The following is a 19,767-nucleotide window of genomic DNA, read 5'->3' as shown; positions in this document are numbered from 1 at the left end:
TACTTATATCCTCTTCTCATCCCATAATGACTCCCAAGCAGCCCTCCTTCCAAATCCAAACTAACCTCGCTCCCTCCCTAAATACGTTCATTTCCTAACCCTAACACAGACCCACAACTTCGCCCTTTCCATTTCTACAGCCCCACAACCTTTAAGTGCTCGCATCGCATCCCCAGACTCTTCCCTCCCTCCTTCCTATCCCCACCCCTTTCACCTCAGGGTCAGCAGTGCTCCTACCTACCCACCCACCATTAACCCACTTTTTGATACAGACCCCACCGCACACATTTCTGTCTTAAAAGCCCCTCCCATTGCTGGTCTTCCTCCAAGACCGTCCTCGCAAATGCGCGCACACGCACACCCCGGCGCGGGAAAGGCCCCCTCCTCGCTTGCTCGCTCGTCGAATCCAGCCTCCAACAGCTCTTCCACCCGTCGCCTTCCGCGGCTAGTCCCGACTGCGCCTCAGCTCGCTGGTTCCCAACCGGGCTGTCCTCCTTGGCTGACAGTGCCGCACTCTCCCATTGGCCCCCGCCGCCCTTGGTCGCTCTCCATTGGATCTTGTGTGCGCTCCCCGAACTCCGGTTGGCTCTCACGCACGTCCGTAACGGGGGAGCTTTTTTTCGGCAAGTGCCCGCCCCCACAGTTATCAGGTTAGTGTGCGCGCTTGTTGGCCGCGTTGGGGGATTCCGAGCTGAGCTGGTTGAGCGCTCAAAGTCCCTCTTGCCTCGCGCGCTGGCTTTGGTCGGGGGGGCGGGAGGGGGGGTCCCTGGCTTGCTCCATTGGTGTCAATACAAAAGAGGGAGCCGAGCGCAGCGCAGCGAGACGGAGCGAGCCTCCTGCTGAATCAGGGACATGGACATGAAGAAAAGGATCCACTTAGAGCTGCGGAACAGGACGCCCTCCGACGTAAGCCAGTGCAAGGAAATTTTTATTTTATTTTTGTAATGTGGGGAGGGGGGCTTTGTGAGAAGGTGTTGGTACGGGGGCCAGCCTGCAAAAAAGAAGCCAATACATCAGGAGTAAGGGGGCGCGCTTGCCGTGGGGAGAGGTGGGCGCCGTCTGTGCCAGCTGCCGTCGTGGGTGCTTTTGCTGCCCTTGAGGTACCCACGGTGTGTATGTGTGCGCGCACGCGGCTGTATGTGTACCCACATGGGGGTACCCAAAAGCTCACGCGTTCGAGTCTGACCAAAGATGGGGCGGGGGGGGTGTAAGAAAAATTACCACCCGGTTTCCAAGGAAAGTCTCCTTCGTGTTTGGTTGCCCGGGTGGCAGGGAAAATAGCGCCCCGGGAAAGCGCGTCGCAAGAGCCTCGGCATAATAATGGCTTGTCGAGTTGGCGCTGCGCTCCGGCGGGGACCGGAGGAGTTTGCCAGGATCAGGTTCTGGAGCCGGGAAGGTTGGGGGGGTCTGAGAGCGACTTGGGGAGCTATCACCAGTTTTCATTGCCTCTTCGCAGCGCATCAGGCGAGGGTGACTGGGGAGCCATATTTGCAACTTTGTAGTCCTCATGAACGCGCCCTTTCTCTCTCCCTCTCATCCTCCCCTCCCCAGATGTTGCGAAGCTCAGGCATAGTTTTTGGGAGGGTAGGGGGAGTTTGCATTCAATACAAGGGTTGGAGGATGGGTGGGGGGCTTAAACCCTCCGATATAGCGAAGAGGGCAAGGAAGCGAAGAGGGCACCATCCTCACGCAAACACAAGATACACAAAAAGGCGGGCGAAAGGAAGCGGGGGTTGCTGAATGGTTGGGTTACCCCCCTTTTCCTCGGGGCTGGACTTGGGATGTTGTTCTGCTTCTGCCTGTAAATAAAGCTGAAACTTTGTCCGAGCGAGGAAGAGGTTGGAGCTGCATTTTGCAAAGTCTCCCAGCCTCGCCCGGGCGATTTCCAGGGTTCCGTTTTTTCCCCTTGGTGCCCATTTGCAACAGAAGAAAACACTTCAGCCTGTGTAAGGTTGGGGCGGGGGGGGGACGGACGGACGGACTTGAGGCGCTGCATCCTTCCCGCCCCGCCGCCCAAGGAGAAATTAAGGTTGCCCGTTTAGAAGGCTGGTCTTCGTGGGGAGAGATTTGGGTGGCTTCTACTCTGCGTAAAGACGATGGCTTCGGAACCGGAGTGCGAACTCTCATCTCCCCCTCCCATTCTTTGCAAAAACTCGCCTGTGCCTGGGGAAGCAAGTGCCCCCCCTCCCCAACCCCACCCTCTTTAAAGATGTTTTCCTCCGCTAACGCGGGGGTGGGGGCATTTACGTAAGGTTTTAAAATCATAACGCAGTTTGGTTCCACCGTGCTGGTGGCGGTAGTGGGGGGAAATTGATCTGTCACCTGCCTCCTTTCGCCCCCATCTCCCTTACTACCCCTGCCTCGGAAGCAGCAGCAGCTCTCTGCGATTTCGGGCCCCTAGACAAGCACAAGAACCTGACCTGCAGATTTATGTAACGTGCTCTTTAAACTTTAAAAGAAAGAAGTCTGGAAGGGGGGGGCGCTTTTTATGGCACACACACCGGCGCAGTTCTGCTTCTCCCTCTCTCCGTCGCGGGTGTTGACTAAGGCTTGTGCGGGCAGACGCGTCTCTGGCCGCGGGCGTGTTTGTGTGTGCGCTCGTGGGGACGCTGCAGCCGCCTGCTTGTGGGTCTGGAGCTCCGTCGGAAGAGCGCACTCTCCTCGGTCTCTCTCTGCCTCCGCCCCGCGGAAAGCCTCTGCCTAACTTGGGTCTCCTCGCTCGCACTGGCCACACACACTCACTCCGAAGTAGGACACGGCGCCATCTTTCCCTCCGTCGAACTGCAAAGGAGAGAAGAGGCTGGGTTGGGAAGCGGAGGAGCCCTCTGGATCCACGCCGGTCTGGAACGAGGAGGAGGAGAACGCAATCTGCACGGACGCCTAGAAAACAAAAAAAGAGGGGGGGGAGCGACATGCTCGTTCTTAGGTGGGCAGGGGAGTGTCTGTGGATCGCGGCGCCCGCCCGCAGGAATCTCTGCGCGCGGTGCATAATTCATGGGCAGAAGGTTACCTTTTCCTTCCCGGGCGGCGGGAGCATCAGAGCGAGAGAGGGGGAGAGAGAAGCAGGGAAGCGCCCCCACCCACCCCGCGCCCTCCTCCCCCGTGCGCACGCTTGGGCTCCGATCACGGGAACGGACGGGGGGGGCGGTGGCGGTTAGCCGCCTCGGAGCCAAAGGGGGCAGCCGCCTGCCTGCCTGCCTCCCTCCGCCGTGCGTGCGTGCGAGCGAGCGAGCCGAACATGACTGCCAGCTTCCAGGGGCTGCCATTTTGTCACTGGTGTCACTGACGCGGGAGGGGGAGAGGCGCGCCGTTTAGACGGGCAAAACGGCCAGGAAAAGGAGGTTTGCACAAGCATTACGGAAGTTGCACCCAAGGTGATTGCGGGGCGGGGTGTATTTTGAAGGACGATCTTGCTTTCGGGGGCCCAGGAATTTCCCATCTGCTTGCTGTTGGCGGGAAGGGGGTGGGGGCTTTTGGAATCAGCCAGTCATTTTAAAGTGCTTCCCGACAGAGACAATATTTGGGTCGGGAGGAAGGGTGGGCTGTGGCGAAACGCAACGAGGGCCTTCCATCCTATTTGGGGAGGGGGCCTCTCTGGGGCTTCTGCCCTATTCTACAGTCGTTCCCACCGCCCGTTGTCAGTGGATTTTCTTTGAATTGTGGAAGAAGTGGGAAGGCAGACTCGGCCATCTTTCCTAGTGAGACAGGAAGGTTCCTTTTCTCTTTGGCGGCAAAAATACTGGCTCTGGGTTTTTTTTTTACTTTATCGTATTTGAGTTACCAGCAACAACTGTGGAGCTCCTTTCCTTTTGGAAAAAGCAATTGATTGCCAACAGTCCCACTTTAAGAGAAGGCAATGCTGCAAAACTTTCATTTCTACTGTATCCTAGTTATTGCTGAAGAGAAGTAAGTGGGGGAATTCTTTAAACTTTATGTCCCCTAGCAGAGCCTACTGCTTTAAAGGATTTATTGTAGAAGGTTTGGCTACTGTCTTCCACAGCAATGATAGCTTAAAACTAGAGTTTTAGCCATGGGATCACAATTTTATCAAGAGAATTTCACAGTATTCTGCAACTTCTTAAAATAATATCAGAATACTTCTAGATAGGTACATTTTGTCATGGAAAAGATAATAATCTGTTTAAAAATGTCTCAGTTAAAATGAAAGCAAGTATTGTTAATCTAGCTGATTCATTGGAATATAGTGAATTTATTTATAGTGTGGCATTCCAAACATGTATAAAAGTGGCTTTATACCTAACTACCTTTTGTTCATTTACTATTCATTAGGTTTTTGCTAGACATTTGAATATTTACTATTCATGGAAGTTCTAGCCAAGCATTTGGATTTGTTTTATTAAAGGCTCTTGCTTGGAAATAGGTTACAAATGTGTCCAAAGCAAGACAGATTAACTTCCAATAAATTTTTTGTTGAGGGTGGAATAGTCTGTATGGTTTATTGGGTTGCTGGTGGTGGTTTTCTTTTTTTTCTTTTTTGTTTTACAAGGATTGAAATTATGCAAGCAGAGTCCATTAAAAATCATACAAATCCTCTGTTGGGGATTCTGTTCTCTTGCTTTGATTATATGAATCGGAGCTTAGCTACAGCAGAAGAGCCCAGTGGATTGTGTCCAGGGCAAAGTCTCTCCCAACCTGGTGCCCTCCAGATGTTTTGGACTACACCTCCCATCAGTCCAACAATACAGCTGTGCTGTGCTGGCTGGGACTGATGGGGATTGTAGTTTAACATATCTGGAGGGCCCTAGGCTGGAGAAGGCTGCCATATGATGTTTTTCATGTTAACTCCTTATGCCCTGGACCTGGTGAATTTCAATTCTATATGGCCCGTTTAACTGAAATGTTGAATTTAGCAGAACTTCCTTTTGTTTCTGCACTTGTCTCAATATTCCATGGATCTCTGTAAATAGGAGTTGGCTTTATTGGAAAAACTACATGCATGCTTACCTACGCTGTAACACAGCCGGTTACTTTTGAGATCTGGTAATCCTGTTGGTTTACAGCAGGTGTTCGTTTACACAGGTACAGTATAGTGGGCAAGACTATTGCACTCCATTATTAAGCTATTTACTTCATGGCAAAATCAAGGAGCAAGAAATTTAACTCACCCTGGTCAGCAAGATGAGCCCCACCTACCTGGGGTGGGGATAATCTTCAAGGTGCATGGGGAGAGGCGGTCCCCTGCCCTCATTCATTTGTAACTGGGCTAGAGGATTTTCAGTCTGGTGTTTTACTTATGATGGGCTTGCAGCAGCATGTCTAAAGCTCTGTGTAACAACAAACAATATTCCCAGTCCTATCTCTTACTGTTAGGTGTGGGTAGGGGGGGATTGAAAACTGGGTGGAGGGTTAATGGAATGGAGTATTGTGGAGAAGGCCATGACTGAGTGACTAGGACACTGAACAGGAGGACACTGCAAAAATTAGTTGCAGGTCTTCTGTATCCCAGCTGGAAACTTTGAGAAGAAGGGGTGCCAAGAGATCAGTTTTAGATGATCCCCTGAAGAAGAGTGAGCCTGGAAATATGGGATGATTGTAGATTTGTAGAATTGTAGAGTTGGAAGGGCCATCTAGTCCAACCGCCTGCAATGCAGGAGTCTTAGCTAAAGCATTCATGACAGGTGGCCATCCAACCTCTATTAAAAAAATATTGCACTGCATATTTTATTTGTTCAGAAATTTTATCCTTGTTGTTTTTAAAATATCTGATCTTGTAGCTGTGTGGCTTTTCACTTTTCTTTCCACATCCCAAAATCTGGTATGATAAATCCTGGGAGCCTGTTGCCTGGTTGGTGGAGAAGAGTTTGCTGGATTTCAGCCCCAGCTTGGCTGTAATAGAGGATGAGAAAAGGGTGGGAGAAAATACTGGTGCAACAAGGAGGATCTAGTGCCACTTGCTAGGGAGGGCAGTTGAGTGGTTGATGGCTCCTAAGTATACAATTATGTGTACTAGGCACTTCTGTGCTTTAGCAGGGAGCTCAGTCCTTGCCCACATGCTCTTGCTGTTCAGTTTCTCTCCAATAACCTTCCTTTTGCTGAGACAGCAAGGAGGTGCTGGCTTTGCTTAATGCAGTTCTTCAGCCATCTGGCTCCCAGAGGCTCTGCCTGCCTGCCTGCCTGCCTCTGATGGGAGGGGTTCCTTTGGTACTCTGTAGGGATAGTATTCCTGCAAGATGTAGTTCTTTGCTGCTGCTGCTGCTTCTTGTTTTTATCTGATGTGATCTCCACATTGCAAGCCAGGTAAGCAGTGCTGAAGGAATTGGTTCCTGCAAAGGGAATGCCAGAGAGGCAATTTCAGAACATGTTTGTTCATTGTAATTGTTGAACAGAGGTTAGACTTTGTCTGAAAAGGCAAATGGTGGGTTCACTATTTCTTTAGAAGTATAATAACCTGCTGGCTTTGTATGGAGAAGGAGGAGGTACACCCCCCATCTCCTCTTTATAAAGTGGCTAATGGTGGACTATATTCTGGTGACATCTTCATAGTGACACACACACACCCCACATGTGTTTTTCTCTGGCCTTGACTACCTGACATCTGAGCATCTTCAGCCTGGCTGTTGGATCAGGCCAAAGGTCCATGTAACCCAGCATCCTATTCTCACAGTGGTCAACTAAATGCCTCTGAGAGGCCTTCAAACAGGACCTGACCTTGGTTTCTGCATTGTTTTCCTTTCAGCTTTTTTTTCCAGTCACTGGCCTGGTGTTTTTCATATGAGAGACCCTTGATAACATTCTGTTCCTTGTACCTCAGTGTACTCACCTCTTATTCGAGGACTCCTAGTTTTCCACCCATTGTTCTACTTAACTGTACTATTTATGGGTCACAACGATGTTTTCAAAAAACCCAACATGCCCTTTATGTGCCTTTTCTGGTACTAAACAGCACACCTGCACCAATCCCTTGACATGAATAAGAGCTGTGCCAGAGCAACCCACTGAGCTACCCCATCTGTTTAAGTCATAATTGGGCATAATAAGAGCCCTGCTCGTTCAGGCCAAAGGCCTATCTAGTCCAACACCCTGTTCTCACACTGTGACTGACTAAATACCTATGAGAAGGCATCAAACAGGACGAGAGTGCAACAGCCGCACTCTCCATCTTTGTAAACCCCAGCAACTGGGATTCAGAGACATAGTGCCTCCTACTCGACTTAAATTACGAAAGCTACAGGCATCCCAAAATAACAGCTGTGGATTGTCCAGTAACAGAGGACCCCCTCTGTGGTTGTGAAGCCAGCTTTGAGGTTGCACCAAGACTGTTGGAGATTTCTTTTGTCTCCCCACCTCCTCCCTCCCTAATTTGGGCTGGGACAAGTGGGAGGGTGCCTAAAAAGATTTTTATAGAGAAGTCCACATCTGTGAATTAGCCATTGAAGGTAGTCCTCCTGTTTGGACTAGAGGCTCACCACACCTTAAATTCTCACACAGTTATTATGGCAAAAGGTTTCATGGACCTGAGCCCACAAAAAACCTACGGCATAATAAACGTGTTCCTTTCTAAGGTGCCACAAGACACTGGCTGTTTTTGCCGCAATAGACTAACCCTGCTACCCTTCTGGAAATTACAATAAATGACATTTCGTGTTGCACCCTTCTTCCAAGGAGCCTAATTCCTCCCCATCCCCTTTGTGAGATGGGTAATCAGGGGTCAGCAAACATTTTCAGCAGGGGGCCGGTCCACTGTCCCTCAGACCTTGTGGGGGGCCGGACTATATTTTGGAAAAAATAATAATGAACAAATTCCTATACCCCACAAATAAACCAGAGATGCATTTTAAATTAAAGCACACATTCTACTCAAGTAAAAACACCAGGCAGGCCTCACAAATAACCCAGAGATGCATTTTAAATAAAAGGGCACATTCTACTCATGTAAAAATATGCTGATTCCCAGACCGTCTGTGGGCCAGATTTAGAAGGTGATTGGGCCGCATCCGGCCCCCGGGCCTTAGTTTGGGGTGCGTGGGTTAGACACACACAGAGATAGAACAAGGGCCCCCAGTGAGAGCTGCACAGATGGAGGCAGGTTTGAACTTAGTTCTCAGTCATAGTCTGATGCTCTGCCAACTGAACTACCCTGGCTGTCAGTTGCTGGGGCTTCTGTAAGCTAGGAGGGCCAGTCAGCGGCAAAGCCATTCCAGGAGGCAGGAAGAACAGAAAGCTCCCTGGTGTTTGATTTATTTCTGTAGATACTTACTGGCCAAATATATATATTGCAAAGAGTGCCATTTTGAATCCACGAATTTCTTTCTCGTGCAAGATCATAGCCAGGATGTTGGGCCCTGGGCGATGGAGATGTGGAAGGTTAGGCTGAAATGCACTGCAGGACCACAGGCATGCAGGGTAAGTGGGTGGATTCGGATGGCTTATCAGCAAGCCGTTCATGTAGGGAGGAGTGTGTATTAGAGTGTGGTTGTACCATATTTCGTTCCCCCCAATGCTATAAAAGGAGGATCTTTTGCTATGTGAAGCACTTAATTGATGCAGAACACTAACAACAGGGATCTTCCTGGGACAAGTAGCAGCAACTTTCAAAAGCAAACTTCACGGAGGAAGCTGAGGGGCATATTGCAAGATCCAGAGAAACCAGTTTGGAAAGCAGTTTTGGGTTCAGTGAAGAGCAAAGCTGCGGGGTGCCAGGATTCGTCAGCAGTGCAGGGGTGTGGTGATCTGCGCTTTTGAAAGAAGTTTTAAGCGGAGGCAGAGAAGCTGACTAGAGATTGCCACTCTTCTCACTGTGCACTTTTGTAATCGGTTGCAAAGGCCTGTTTCAGCTGCCCTCAATGCAACTAGCACAAAACCACCTGAGGACAGTTCCAAGGAACAGAACGTATCATTTGGAGAAGGACCCGTGATAAGGGGACATGATAAAAAGCAACTACAAGAAAGAGATTCCAGCTAAACATCAGGAAGAACTTTCTGACAGTAAGAGCCAGTGCTTTTTCCCCCCTGGGGGGGACGTAGGGGTACACATACCCCTAAACATTTTGTGAATCTAGGTTTGGCCTCATTTCAATATGAGTAGGAAAATGAGAGTACCCCTAAACATTTTTTTAAAGAAAAAAAGCACTGGTAAGAGCTGTTTGATGGTGGAACAGACTCCCACGAGCGGTGGTGGACTCTCTTCCTTGGAGGTTTTTTAAGCAGAGGTTGGGTGGCTGCATGCCATGGATGCTTTAGTGGATATTCCTGTATTTAAGGTGTTGGAATAGATGACCCTTTGCATCCCTTCCAACTCTACAATTCTATGATTCTAATAGGTGCTGCGTCAGTCTAGGACAGGGGTGGGGGAACCAACTCTCACCCTCCAGATGTTGCTGGACTCCCAACTCCCATCAGCCTCAACCAGCATGGCCAATGGTCCAGGGTCCAACAACATCTGGAGGGGCACAGCTGGTTCCCCTTCCCCAGCTTGGAGGAAGGAGTGGGGCAGATGCATTTTGCTGCAGGCTTCTTGCCTTCTCTCCCCTCCCTCCCTGTATTCTACGGAGGCTCTTAAACCCCCCCCCCCTTTATCGGCATCAGTTGCTTAAGCCTTCTTCTTTGTTATCTTGAGCACAAGCTGGCAGCATATGGTCAGATAGACAACAGTCTTGATCAGCTGTGTGCTGATCTCGGGAGTATTCTTATTTACTGAGGTCATACGGGTCTGGCTAGGCACTGTTAAAATTACAAGAATAAAAAAAGCTCCATATCAAATCTGCCAAGCAAAACCAGCTGAAGATGCATGTCAGAATGATGAGGATATTGGGCACACTCAGGCTTTGGCGTGATGCTAACACTGCCTGTTGCTTCTTTCCTGGTAGTAGGATGTTCCTCGCTCCCACCACCTGCAGTTGATTCATACTACCGGTATATTAGATTGAGGACCTTAGGAACAGTTACTCCTGGAAAAAGTTAAAGGTGCAATTTTGTAGAAACGTACAGCTGTTTACAAAGAAGCACAGTTTTTGCTTGGATGTGACATTAAAATGCATAACGTTTATTTGTAAGCATGCCCTATTGATTTTGGTGTGTTTAGGCGGGTCATAGTTTTACTCTGGTGTAATTAGAAGGCCTGGAGCAGGCATGTCAAGCCTGCGGCCCTCCAGATGTTTTGGCCTACAACTCCCATGATCCCTAGCTAGCAGGACCAGTGGTTGGGGAAGATGGGAATTGTAGTCCAAAACATCTGGAGGGCCGCAGGTTTGACATGCCTGGCCTGGAGCAATTCAGCTGTGGGAAGAGGTGTTTGATTCACGGAGTTTAGAGCAGCATATTTTTGGATGAACTCCATTTTATCCTCACAACAATTCAGTGAGGTAGGTTAGGCCGAGTGAGTGACTGATTCAAGGACACCTGTTTCGCAGCTGAGCGAGGATTTGAGCCCACTTCCAACAGGCTGCCGACAGCACTTACTGGCTCTCTCAATCTCTATTCATTTTTATACCATAGTGTACATAAATAGCAAGTTGTCTCCTTCCTTAAGGTAACTAGTATCCCGAAATCTATAGAGTGAATGGAAAAGAAGAGTCAATGGGCCAAGTCATTTGTTGATCAACAGTGTAAACTAGTTCAATAGATGCAGAGACATTTCCTAGTAGCTTTTTATGGTAAACGGAGACCAATAATTCTTGAACTGCCATTGCAGTTTGCCTCAAAACAGCTTGTATGTTCATTTAAGGTGGTGGTTGCAACTAAATATAATTTAACTTAATACTTTTGTTGTTAATTTTTATCTGCAGGTTAAAGAACTTGTTCTCGACAACTGTAGATCAAATGAAGGCAAAATTGAAGGTCTGACAGATGAATTTGAAGAGCTCGAATTCTTAAGTACAATCAATGTAGGCCTCACCTCAGTTGCAAACTTACCAAAGTTAAACAAGCTTAAGAAGGTAGGTAGATGTCTGGTACATTCACTTTGTTTAAAAAGAAAAGAAAGGCATTATTATTAAAGCGTGGAATGAGTTTGCCAAACAGGAACTTTTACATCAGATATTTAGATTTCCTTGTGGCAAAAGAGCAAAGCAAAATTGTGGCGTTTTATTTTAAGTTATTAATAGCAAGACACATATGAGAGTTCCTAATGCATAAAATTCATCTCTGATACTGCCGACCCCGCCTCTCTTCCTTAATCTTTTCAGCATAAACCCCCTTGACCCAACTGCTTCCCATCTTCTTTTTTGCCTCTTCCATCCATCTTTGCCTCTGGGCTGATTCTCTCCTGCCCTGGACACTCCTTTGCTCTTGCCTTCACCGAGAGCTCCTCTGTGTCTGCTGTAAAATTCCCCCGTCAACTCATCACCTGCTCCCTTTCAGCACGGCACCTTGTCCACCATACTCTGCCTTGTGCTCCTTCCCTGACCTCCAATCTATTGATCCAGTGGCCTTCCCAGCAGTATCCCCTCTTCCCCATGTCTGCCAGACTCCTGTGTTTCCTGCAGTTTGCACCTTCACTTCATCTGTCTCATCTGCTCTTGACTTCCTTAACCCTTTCCCAGCGTTTTTCTTCGCCCCTTTCAGCCCTCCTAGCTCATTCCCTCCATTTGATATCTCTCCCCATGGCTTTGTGAAGCTGAGTTACCTGTGGAGAACTAAAAGAGTGGACCAACTTTGTCCATTATAAGCTCCCATATTCTCCCCTGCATCTTTATCTGCTGTCTACCTGCCCAAGCAGCACCATTTTGCCTCTCTGATTCACACCAGCTGCAGGAACTTTCACTTCTCGTCTTCTTCCTTTTGATGCCCTCCTCGGGCACGTCCCACCCCACCCCCTTCTTGCTCCCTGCCCAAGACTTTTCCTCCTTATTCAGTGCTGAAATGGAAACCAACAGCTCTGATTACTTCCCGCCTCTCCTCTTTCGGCTGCCCTTCATCCTGCACCTCCCTCTTTGCTTTCCACTATTGCTTGATGAGTTGACTGCCCTGTAACCCGTCTCAGCACATGCTTCCGTGATCCTCTCCCATTTTGGAGTTGTCCTCTCCAGCACCATTATCCCTCCTCCACATACACAGCTTTTCCCACGGTGCTCAAACATCCTGCACTTTCCCTTGGCCCGTCTTTACTCTCCCAAGTACCACCCCCTCTCCCTTCCACCTCTTACCCTCAAACTCCTGGTGCACATGCAGCTGACTCCTATTGCCTCACCTCTGCTCTTGACACCCTCCGGTCTGGCTTCTGCCCCCTGAACGCCACTGACTACAGTCTCAAAAATCATTGCAAGATCTAAAGGTGTTATGTTCTTCTTGACTTTCTGCTGCCTTTGATACAGTCAATTCCCCCCACCCCCTGCTCCTGGCTTGCCTCCTTATGCCCTGGATCTCCACGATGCTGTCCCCTGCTGAACCTTTTCCTACATGTCCTAATAGTTCCTTCGGTGTTTTCACTGGTGGGAGTTCTTCCTCTGCTTCCCTTCTCTCTGTTTGTGTCCTTCAGGTCCTCTACTATATTTTCTCTCTCCACAACAAGGGTTGGGTTTCTTTTGTAGCCTGATAGTCAGAGTCCTATCTGGGAAACTTTCCAAGGGCCACATGTCAGTGGTGGGTGGGGCCAGAGGCAAAAGCGGGCGGAGCAACAAAAGCTGTATTGTTATAGCAGGCTTGTTTCTACACACACTCATACATACCCTCTGCAAGGGCACATTCCAGCCAGGCAAAAACCTTAAGGGTGTGAAGCAGGGCCTTTGAGAGGCGTGGCCTGAGGAGCGTTCAAAGGGCCAGACAGAGAGGCATCCCCCACCTCTGCTTTCTGCGCTGTCCCCAGGCAATTCAGGCTAATGCAAGCCACCCCACAGAGTCATTTAAAGCCCCAAACTTCAAAATGTGATTGCATCCTGAAAACTGTATGCATGCAGTTTCAAAATGTGTGGACCATTTATATATATTTTTGCCCTCAGCTCGAGTTAAGCGACAATAGAATCTCAGGAGGACTGGAAGTATTGGCAGGAAAATGTCCGAACCTCACACACCTAAACCTAAGTGGCAACAAAATAAAGGATCTCAGTACAATAGAACCTCTGGTAAGTCAGTGCAAAGCTGTCAGAGAGCCACCTGAGGCCAGCTTTTTTTAAATAAAAATTTGATTTTATTGTTTAAAAACAAAGAATAAGAACACACCGATATACAGAAACATACAAAAATACAAGAAAACACAAATGGACCAAATACAGGGGTGGGGGGGGTGGGGGAGGAATAAAAAGAAAAAGAAAAAAAGCAACATTAGCGTCTAAAAACGCACAGGTCTCCTTTCTATTATACCTATTATCGAAAAAAAGATAAAGAATAAACACAATCATTACAAAAAAACACAGACACTTCCCATCCCTCTTATTATACATTTTTATATATCTTGTAGTCCACAGGCATTTGTTTATGATATCCTTCCCCCCCCCCCCCCGTTTTCACTTTCATCATTCCTAATTTCCTCAAGCATTACTCAATGTCTGCGAGTAGAGAATTTTTGGGTAATATAATTTTTAAACATACATTTAACGCCATGTAAGCTGGCAAAAATGTATGAGGGAACAAGCCCGAGGTGTTGGTGGTCCTGCCAAAAGATAAAAGAATATTGGAGTAAAATATATGAGGAGCTAAAGAAAATGTTTAAAATGACATTCAAAAAAACACCTGAGATGTTCCTCCTAAACATACCACCACCCGAAATAAGAAAGGAAACAAGATATTTATTTTTATATGGTGTGACTGCTGCTAGAATATTGGTGGCGAAAAACTGGAAATACCTGAGGCCAGCTTTTGATGCCATGGCCCACACTAATGCCTATGATTCCTGGTGGGGCTTTCCTTGCCTGCTGCGTTTGGAGCCCTGGGGCAGATGTGGTCACCAGAGTATTGGATTGGAACACTTTGGGCCCATCACTGTCCTTGGCCTAACCCACTTCACCAAATTGTTGTGGGGGTCAGAGCGGGGAGGGGGACAATTTTTGCCTTGACAGAAAGGTGGGACTATAAATAACAGCAACAAAACAATTGTGTGCATGGGTGGAGTCCTCTTGGTTTCCTCATGCCTGTTTCTCCTCCTGCTTGGCCTTGTGGGTGTCCAAACCTTACACCCCATGACCTTTATTCCACCCAGTTTTGTTCCAGCGGCCCTCTAGCCCAGGCATCCCCAAACTGGCCCTCCAGATGTTTTGACCTACAACTCCCATGATCCCTAGCTAACAGGACCAGTGGTCGGGGAAGATGGAAATTGTAGTCCAAAACATCTGGAGGGCCAAAGTTTGGGGGGATGCCTGCTCTAGCAATGAGTGGTCACTTCCTCATCCAGCCAGTGGTGTTCCTGGTCTACCTTTTGCAATTGCCGCTTCCAGGATCCTCCTGTCGCATTTACCTTTCTTGTTTCCTGGTGGCTCTTCAGCAGGAGAGTGCATGTGTCTGCTAGTGGCCCAGGGAAGGGGATGGAATAGTCAGTGTGTGGTGCATTGCAAGAGATTTAACTCCATACATTCTGTCAGTCATCCTTGCCCAGGGCCCTGTAACTTGGGTGCGGGGAGGGGGGTTACCTGTGGCTGCACGAGCTGTTTATGGCCAAGACCAGATTTGAACAGTAGTTCACCCTCATAGCCCCCAAACATCACCACACTATCAGAATTTCTTCTCCACCTGCTACTGCTGCACTTGGTTTGCTGTATTTGTATGGTGCTTTTCTTCCAAGGGGGGCTTACAACTAAAAACAAACACAAAATAAAGCTTGTGAAAAACAAAACAATAAAACAGTAGAGTTGTGTCAGTTCCTTGATGCAGTAGATGTCAGGCCCTTGATTCCAGAGCTCATGGCCTGAAGTTCTCCTTCCTCCATTATTTTATTAGCCAATAAAATGTTTGCTTTCCTCTGAACCCAAAAGCTGAGAGAGCCTTCTTAAAACTCCAGATGTGGTGCAAATCTTCTAGCTGCGGCTACTGCTGCCGCCTTTTTGCTCCCTTTTGCTTTTGATTGACATGCAGAGTTGTTTCCACAGCTCCCTCTGGTGGTCACCTGAAGGGTTGATGTTGCACATTGCCCAGAAGCAAAGCCTCTTCCTTTGAGTGAGGCTTTGAATTCTCAGGGCAGCCACAGGTGACACAGCAAGTTTATTTCTCATTCCATGTTTCTGAGAGATTTGGGACTGTTCCTTCCCAGGGCCCAACCAAGCCCATCCTGGTCTCTGCAGTGGCTTAAATGTCCTAGGCATCTCCTGATGTGTCAGCTAGGAGACCTTCCTTCCTGTTCTGGGAGAATCTTTGCTTTTTAATACATACTTGGTGAGCTTTGGTCTTTGGTAAGGTTTGATTCTGATAGGTGAAACTCTTCATTTGCCTTTCAGGAAAAGTTAGAAAACCTGAAGAGTTTAGATCTTTTCAATTGCGAGGTAACTAACTTGAACGACTACAGAGACAACGTCTTCAAACTCCTCCCGCAACTCACGTATCTCGACGGATACGACCGGGATGATAAAGAAGCCCCCGATTCAGATGCCGAGGGCAATGCGGAAGGCTTTGATGACGATGAAGAGGAGGAAGATGGTAGGTCACTTTGTTCCTTACCTCTGTCTTGTTAGTGGAGTTTCCCAAGAGTAGAAACAAATGTCCTTGTGCTGTTTCTATATTAAGAACCTCCGGCAAAATTTGCTGCAACTCACTACTTTAACAGCACTCTATAAGTTTTATCCCAAAAAAGGTTGGTAAAATATAAGAACAGACTTTCTGGATTGGACAGAAACTATCCCATCTAGTTGACTAGTCTGTGTCCAACAGCAGCAGGTAGGCAGATGCCTCTGGGAAGCTCCTCAGAAAGAAAAGGCAATGAGCCTTTTTTGCTGGTTGTCGCTCACACCTGCTGTTTAGAGGCTCCACTTAAGCTGTCATGGAGAATGGCCACTGATACAGACCTTTTCCTCCTCATCCTCCAGATTTAGCTCAGTCCTCTTAGCCTCGTGAGCTGCACATCGCTTTTTCAGATGCTCCTTTGAATTTCTGCGGCATCACCTGCTTTAGCTCTTTATCATTCTTGTATTTTAGCCCCTCTCCCCTCCCCATTCAAGTACCACAAGAGCCTGAGGTTTGCCACATCCCATGACAGTGAGTGCTGTGGTGCATCAGGTCACAAGAGCAGAAAGCCTGATTCTGCAGCATCACAGTCTTTTCCCAGCTCCCATCAATTACACCAACTCTTGGCACAAGAAGGACCTCCGGCTGCCACTTGGCTTTACTTGGCTGTAGCTCTTGTGAATTTTATCCTGAGCCTGGCAGGCAGAAATCAAGCAGGTGGCATCTTTCCCCTATCGCCATGCCCAGGAAATGCTCTTCCTACTCGGCTTGCGCATGTCCGGCTGCAGGAAGACTTGATGGCAAACTGCTCTCAAGCACACCCACACTGCTCCCCAGTAGGTCCTTGCAGCAAATAAACTGTGTGATCTTGCTTGCTTTTTGCAGAGGAGGAGTATGACGAAGATGCTCAGGTAGTAGAAGATGAGGAAGATGAGGATGAAGAAGAGGAAGGAGAAGAGGAGGATGTAAGCGGGGAAGATGAGGTAAGAGTGTTGTCATTTGGGAGGGGCGAGGATATAGCTGAGAGTCTCTTGCTGCTGAACCAATGCTGGAAGGAACTCAAGCCCTGGGATTCCTTAGGCGCCATTGTGGATTCTTTCCTTCCCCTCTGAAATCTCTATTTCCCAATAGCTTTTCCAGCTTGAAAAAGTTCTGTACAAGGACAAACAAAGCATGCATTTTTTCGCTTTCTTTCCCACAGGAGGATGAAGAAGGGTTCAACGATGGTGAAGTAGATGATGAAGAGGAGGAAGAAGAAGCTGGTAAGCACAGAACTGAAACAGGAAAAATAATCACCTCCTTGTGAATGGTCAAAGGGTTACAGCAACGCAAGCTTAGAGTCTGAATAGCCCATTCCTGCCATTGTGCCCAATAAGAGATATAAAATGCCACATGGAGGAAAATCCATGACTGCAGTGCGATAAGATTTTAAGATATTTCACATGGAGGCTCTTTGCACAGAGATTCCGTCAAGATTCTTGACTTTGGATCTTCTGTGCTGTTTCCCCCTCAAGCCCCGAAGAGAGGCTGCTGGCTTCCTCCTGCCGGTTGTGGCTGCTTGATAAATGATAAATCATTTTTGTGCAGATCTTTTTATTCTTTGCACATACTTCATGTGGTGCACGGCTGTTTTTTTAAATAATAAGCGTTTGGTAGACAGGACGATGGGGTCTTCTTTCTGGTGGCCCCCAAACTGTGTCACTCCCTTCCCATGGAGGTGTGTTATCTGTGTCAACGCTTGGTGCCTTTTGTTGGTTTTATTTATCCTGGCCTTTGGAAATGAAATAGAATTTTTTACTTGTCTTCCCTGTATGTTATGGTTGTTAGCTGTTCTGTGTTTTTGTTTGTTGATCATTTTGTAAGTGCTTGTTTAGTCTGTGTAAAATGCTGTGGACCCTTAGGATGTGAAAGCCCTGAAACGAAATTGAGCACCACCATTTGGCCCTTCAGTGGCTGAATCTGAGTGTGGGTTGCCGAGACACTGCTGGTAGATGGCTATTTGGGATTTGTTGCCCCCCCACCCCATCCTCAGTCTGCCCTCTGACTGACCCTCTAGTTGCTGCTCAGGTTTCCCTGCTTCAAATGCAAAGACCAGCACAGGCCTGAGATGTGCTGGATTTGATGTGGAACAAGGTCATTCCATGCTCTGGCACAGAAAGGAGAATTTTACAGTGCTACTTCTTCAACATACCGGCTCAGTGAGCTTTTGCAAAAAAAAAATCCCTGCAATGGAACAAGTGCCAAAACCATGGGGCCTGGGAGGCGTTATGTCTGCCACTTGGGAAAACCATAACACGGCCTTTAATTTCTTTTCACAGAAGAAGAAAAAGGACAGAAGAGAAAACGAGAACCTGATGATGAAGGAGAAGAAGACGAAGAAGATTAAACTCAAAATAATCTGTTGTGGGAGGGGATGGGGAATAAATTTCCTACTGTGATTGACTGTTTCTACCCTGTATTTCACCCCTCCCCCCTCCCCGGAGTGTAACATTGCTGTGGGATCGAGCGGGACATGCATAATTGGGTGGGCAAGGGAATTAAAATACCATTTTTTTAAACAACAACAACCTGCCACTCTACTTTTTGTTCCTGAATAATTTCCTTTTGTGCCCATTATTAGTTCCTGTTAATGCAATAACAAATATAAAGCAAGTGGTGAATTTGTTTCTTGGAGTGGATCATTCTGGACACACTTGAGTTTTGTTTTGTTTTTGAAAAGATGAGCGAGTAAATTTCCCTATGTGATGCAAAGGTGATCTGAAAGGTGAGATCTTTGGGGTCCTGAGAATGGTTTTTGGCAGTTTCTGAGCATTTTTTCTTCTTCTTCTGGATGCAGCGATTTTTTGCGGTGAAAGCATTCCAGCCACAGCAGCGGGGGTGCAAGCAGCATCTTGCTAAAGTGTTTTTCTTTGTTGCCTGTTTGTGAATGGCTGCCGTTCCTAGGAAAACACACTCACACACACACACACACACAAACTTTCCTCCACTTCCTGTAGGTATCTTTTTACTTTCACTGTTTGTAAATAGTGACCAAATACATAATCTCTTTCCCTGACTCCTGGCCCTTTACAACCATTTTATTTGGTTTGGGGTGGTGACTTTGCAAATCTTCCGTTGTGGGTTTCCCCCATACTTGTTATTATTATTGTTATTATTATTATTGTTATTATTTAGAGCACAAACCACCCCCTGAGGGGAATCCTCCTTGATTTGGAGATGGCTGGCAGACATTGATTCCCCTTGCTTTATTTCAGGTATATGGAAAAGTTCTCTGTCAACGGCAGTCATTGAAATATATATAAAAATATATATAAAAATGTTCCTAATTTCCTGAGTTAACTGGTGAAATGAATCTGACAGTTGTAATAAAAAAGAAAATGTTTGAACCCTTTTAACTAAGGTGTGTACTATTTTGGTCTGTAAAATATTATATATATAGATATATTAACACCTCCTTAATGATAAGTGAATGAGAATCTGTTTCCACTTGTGCTCTGTAATACTCTTGAAGATTTTTACAAACCTTTAAATACTGGGGGTGGGGGTGGGGGGCAGACAATGCCGCATGTCTATCCTAGGCTGGTTTCCTTTCGTACACTCAAGCACGGAATGCTAATTGCAAAAGTTGTATTTTCTTACCATGTTGCGAAGTCATTTAAATTGACTGTGCAACATTCCTAGTTGAATGTACAGTTTTAATTTCATATCCCTCTTTAAAAAGATAGTTAGAAGTGACTTGTATTTCCTAGTCAATATCTCACCTGTGTATAAAAAACAAAAGCAAAAAAAAATATTGCAACCTTCCCTCTTGCTCCCCAAAGAGCCAAACTTTTTCAGTTTTATGTCTTGTTTGTCATTGATGAATTTCAATAAATCTTTTTATACAATTCCTGTGGCTTATTGCTGTAAAACGGGCCACGTCGGAATCCATTCCTCGCTTGTAAAGACAGGTGTTTTTCTGTTTTCATTTTTTGAAGAACCTCATTCTGATTCATTGTTAGCAACACTTAGGCTGTCAGGATTACTTTTGAAATAATGCACTAAGTGGACCCCCCATGTACAGAAGGATGATACCTCTCGAGTGCCAGATGCCGTGGAACAATTGTGTGCACCCATCTCCATGGGACAGACCTTTTCGGTCTGAATCGGCAAGGTGATGCAGATTCATTTTCCATGCCAAGGTAAAGTAATCCCTAGAGTATTGCGGAGGTACAAGAGACTCCA

At 47.1% G+C, this 19,767-nt stretch overlaps 1 protein-coding gene across 1 annotated transcript; it reads left to right on the top strand.

Annotated features, from left to right (window-relative positions):
• Positions 1-659: 659 nt before the first annotated feature.
• On the top strand, positions 660-19,430 carry ANP32A (acidic nuclear phosphoprotein 32 family member A). Its single transcript, XM_035130907.2, has 7 exons — positions 660-906; positions 10,746-10,895; positions 12,897-13,019; positions 15,321-15,519; positions 16,429-16,526; positions 16,745-16,805; positions 17,862-19,430. The coding sequence occupies exons 1-7, from the start codon at positions 853-855 to the stop codon at positions 17,927-17,929; spliced, it is 753 nt and encodes a 250-aa protein (XP_034986798.1). The 5' UTR covers positions 660-852; the 3' UTR covers positions 17,930-19,430.
• The last annotated feature ends 337 nt before the right edge of the window (positions 19,431-19,767 follow it).

The sequence above is a fragment of the Zootoca vivipara genome, chromosome 14, assembly GCF_963506605.1.
Source record: "Zootoca vivipara chromosome 14, rZooViv1.1, whole genome shotgun sequence".
NCBI lineage: Eukaryota > Metazoa > Chordata > Lepidosauria > Squamata > Lacertidae > Zootoca > Zootoca vivipara.
The sequence above is the reverse complement of the archived record's forward strand: the minus strand, read 5'-3'. Positions and strand labels throughout refer to the sequence as shown.

Excerpts from the sequence above, each read along its gene's own strand:
- ANP32A (XM_035130907.2), top strand. The coding sequence starts at position 853 with ATGGACATGAAGAAAAGGATCCACTTAGAGCTGCGGAACAGGACGCCC. Across the intron at positions 10,896-12,896 it reads AGTTAAACAAGCTTAAGAAG|CTCGAGTTAAGCGACAATAG; the intron begins GTAGGTAGATGT and ends TTTTGCCCTCAG. Across the intron at positions 13,020-15,320 it reads TCAGTACAATAGAACCTCTG|GAAAAGTTAGAAAACCTGAA; the intron begins GTAAGTCAGTGC and ends TTTGCCTTTCAG.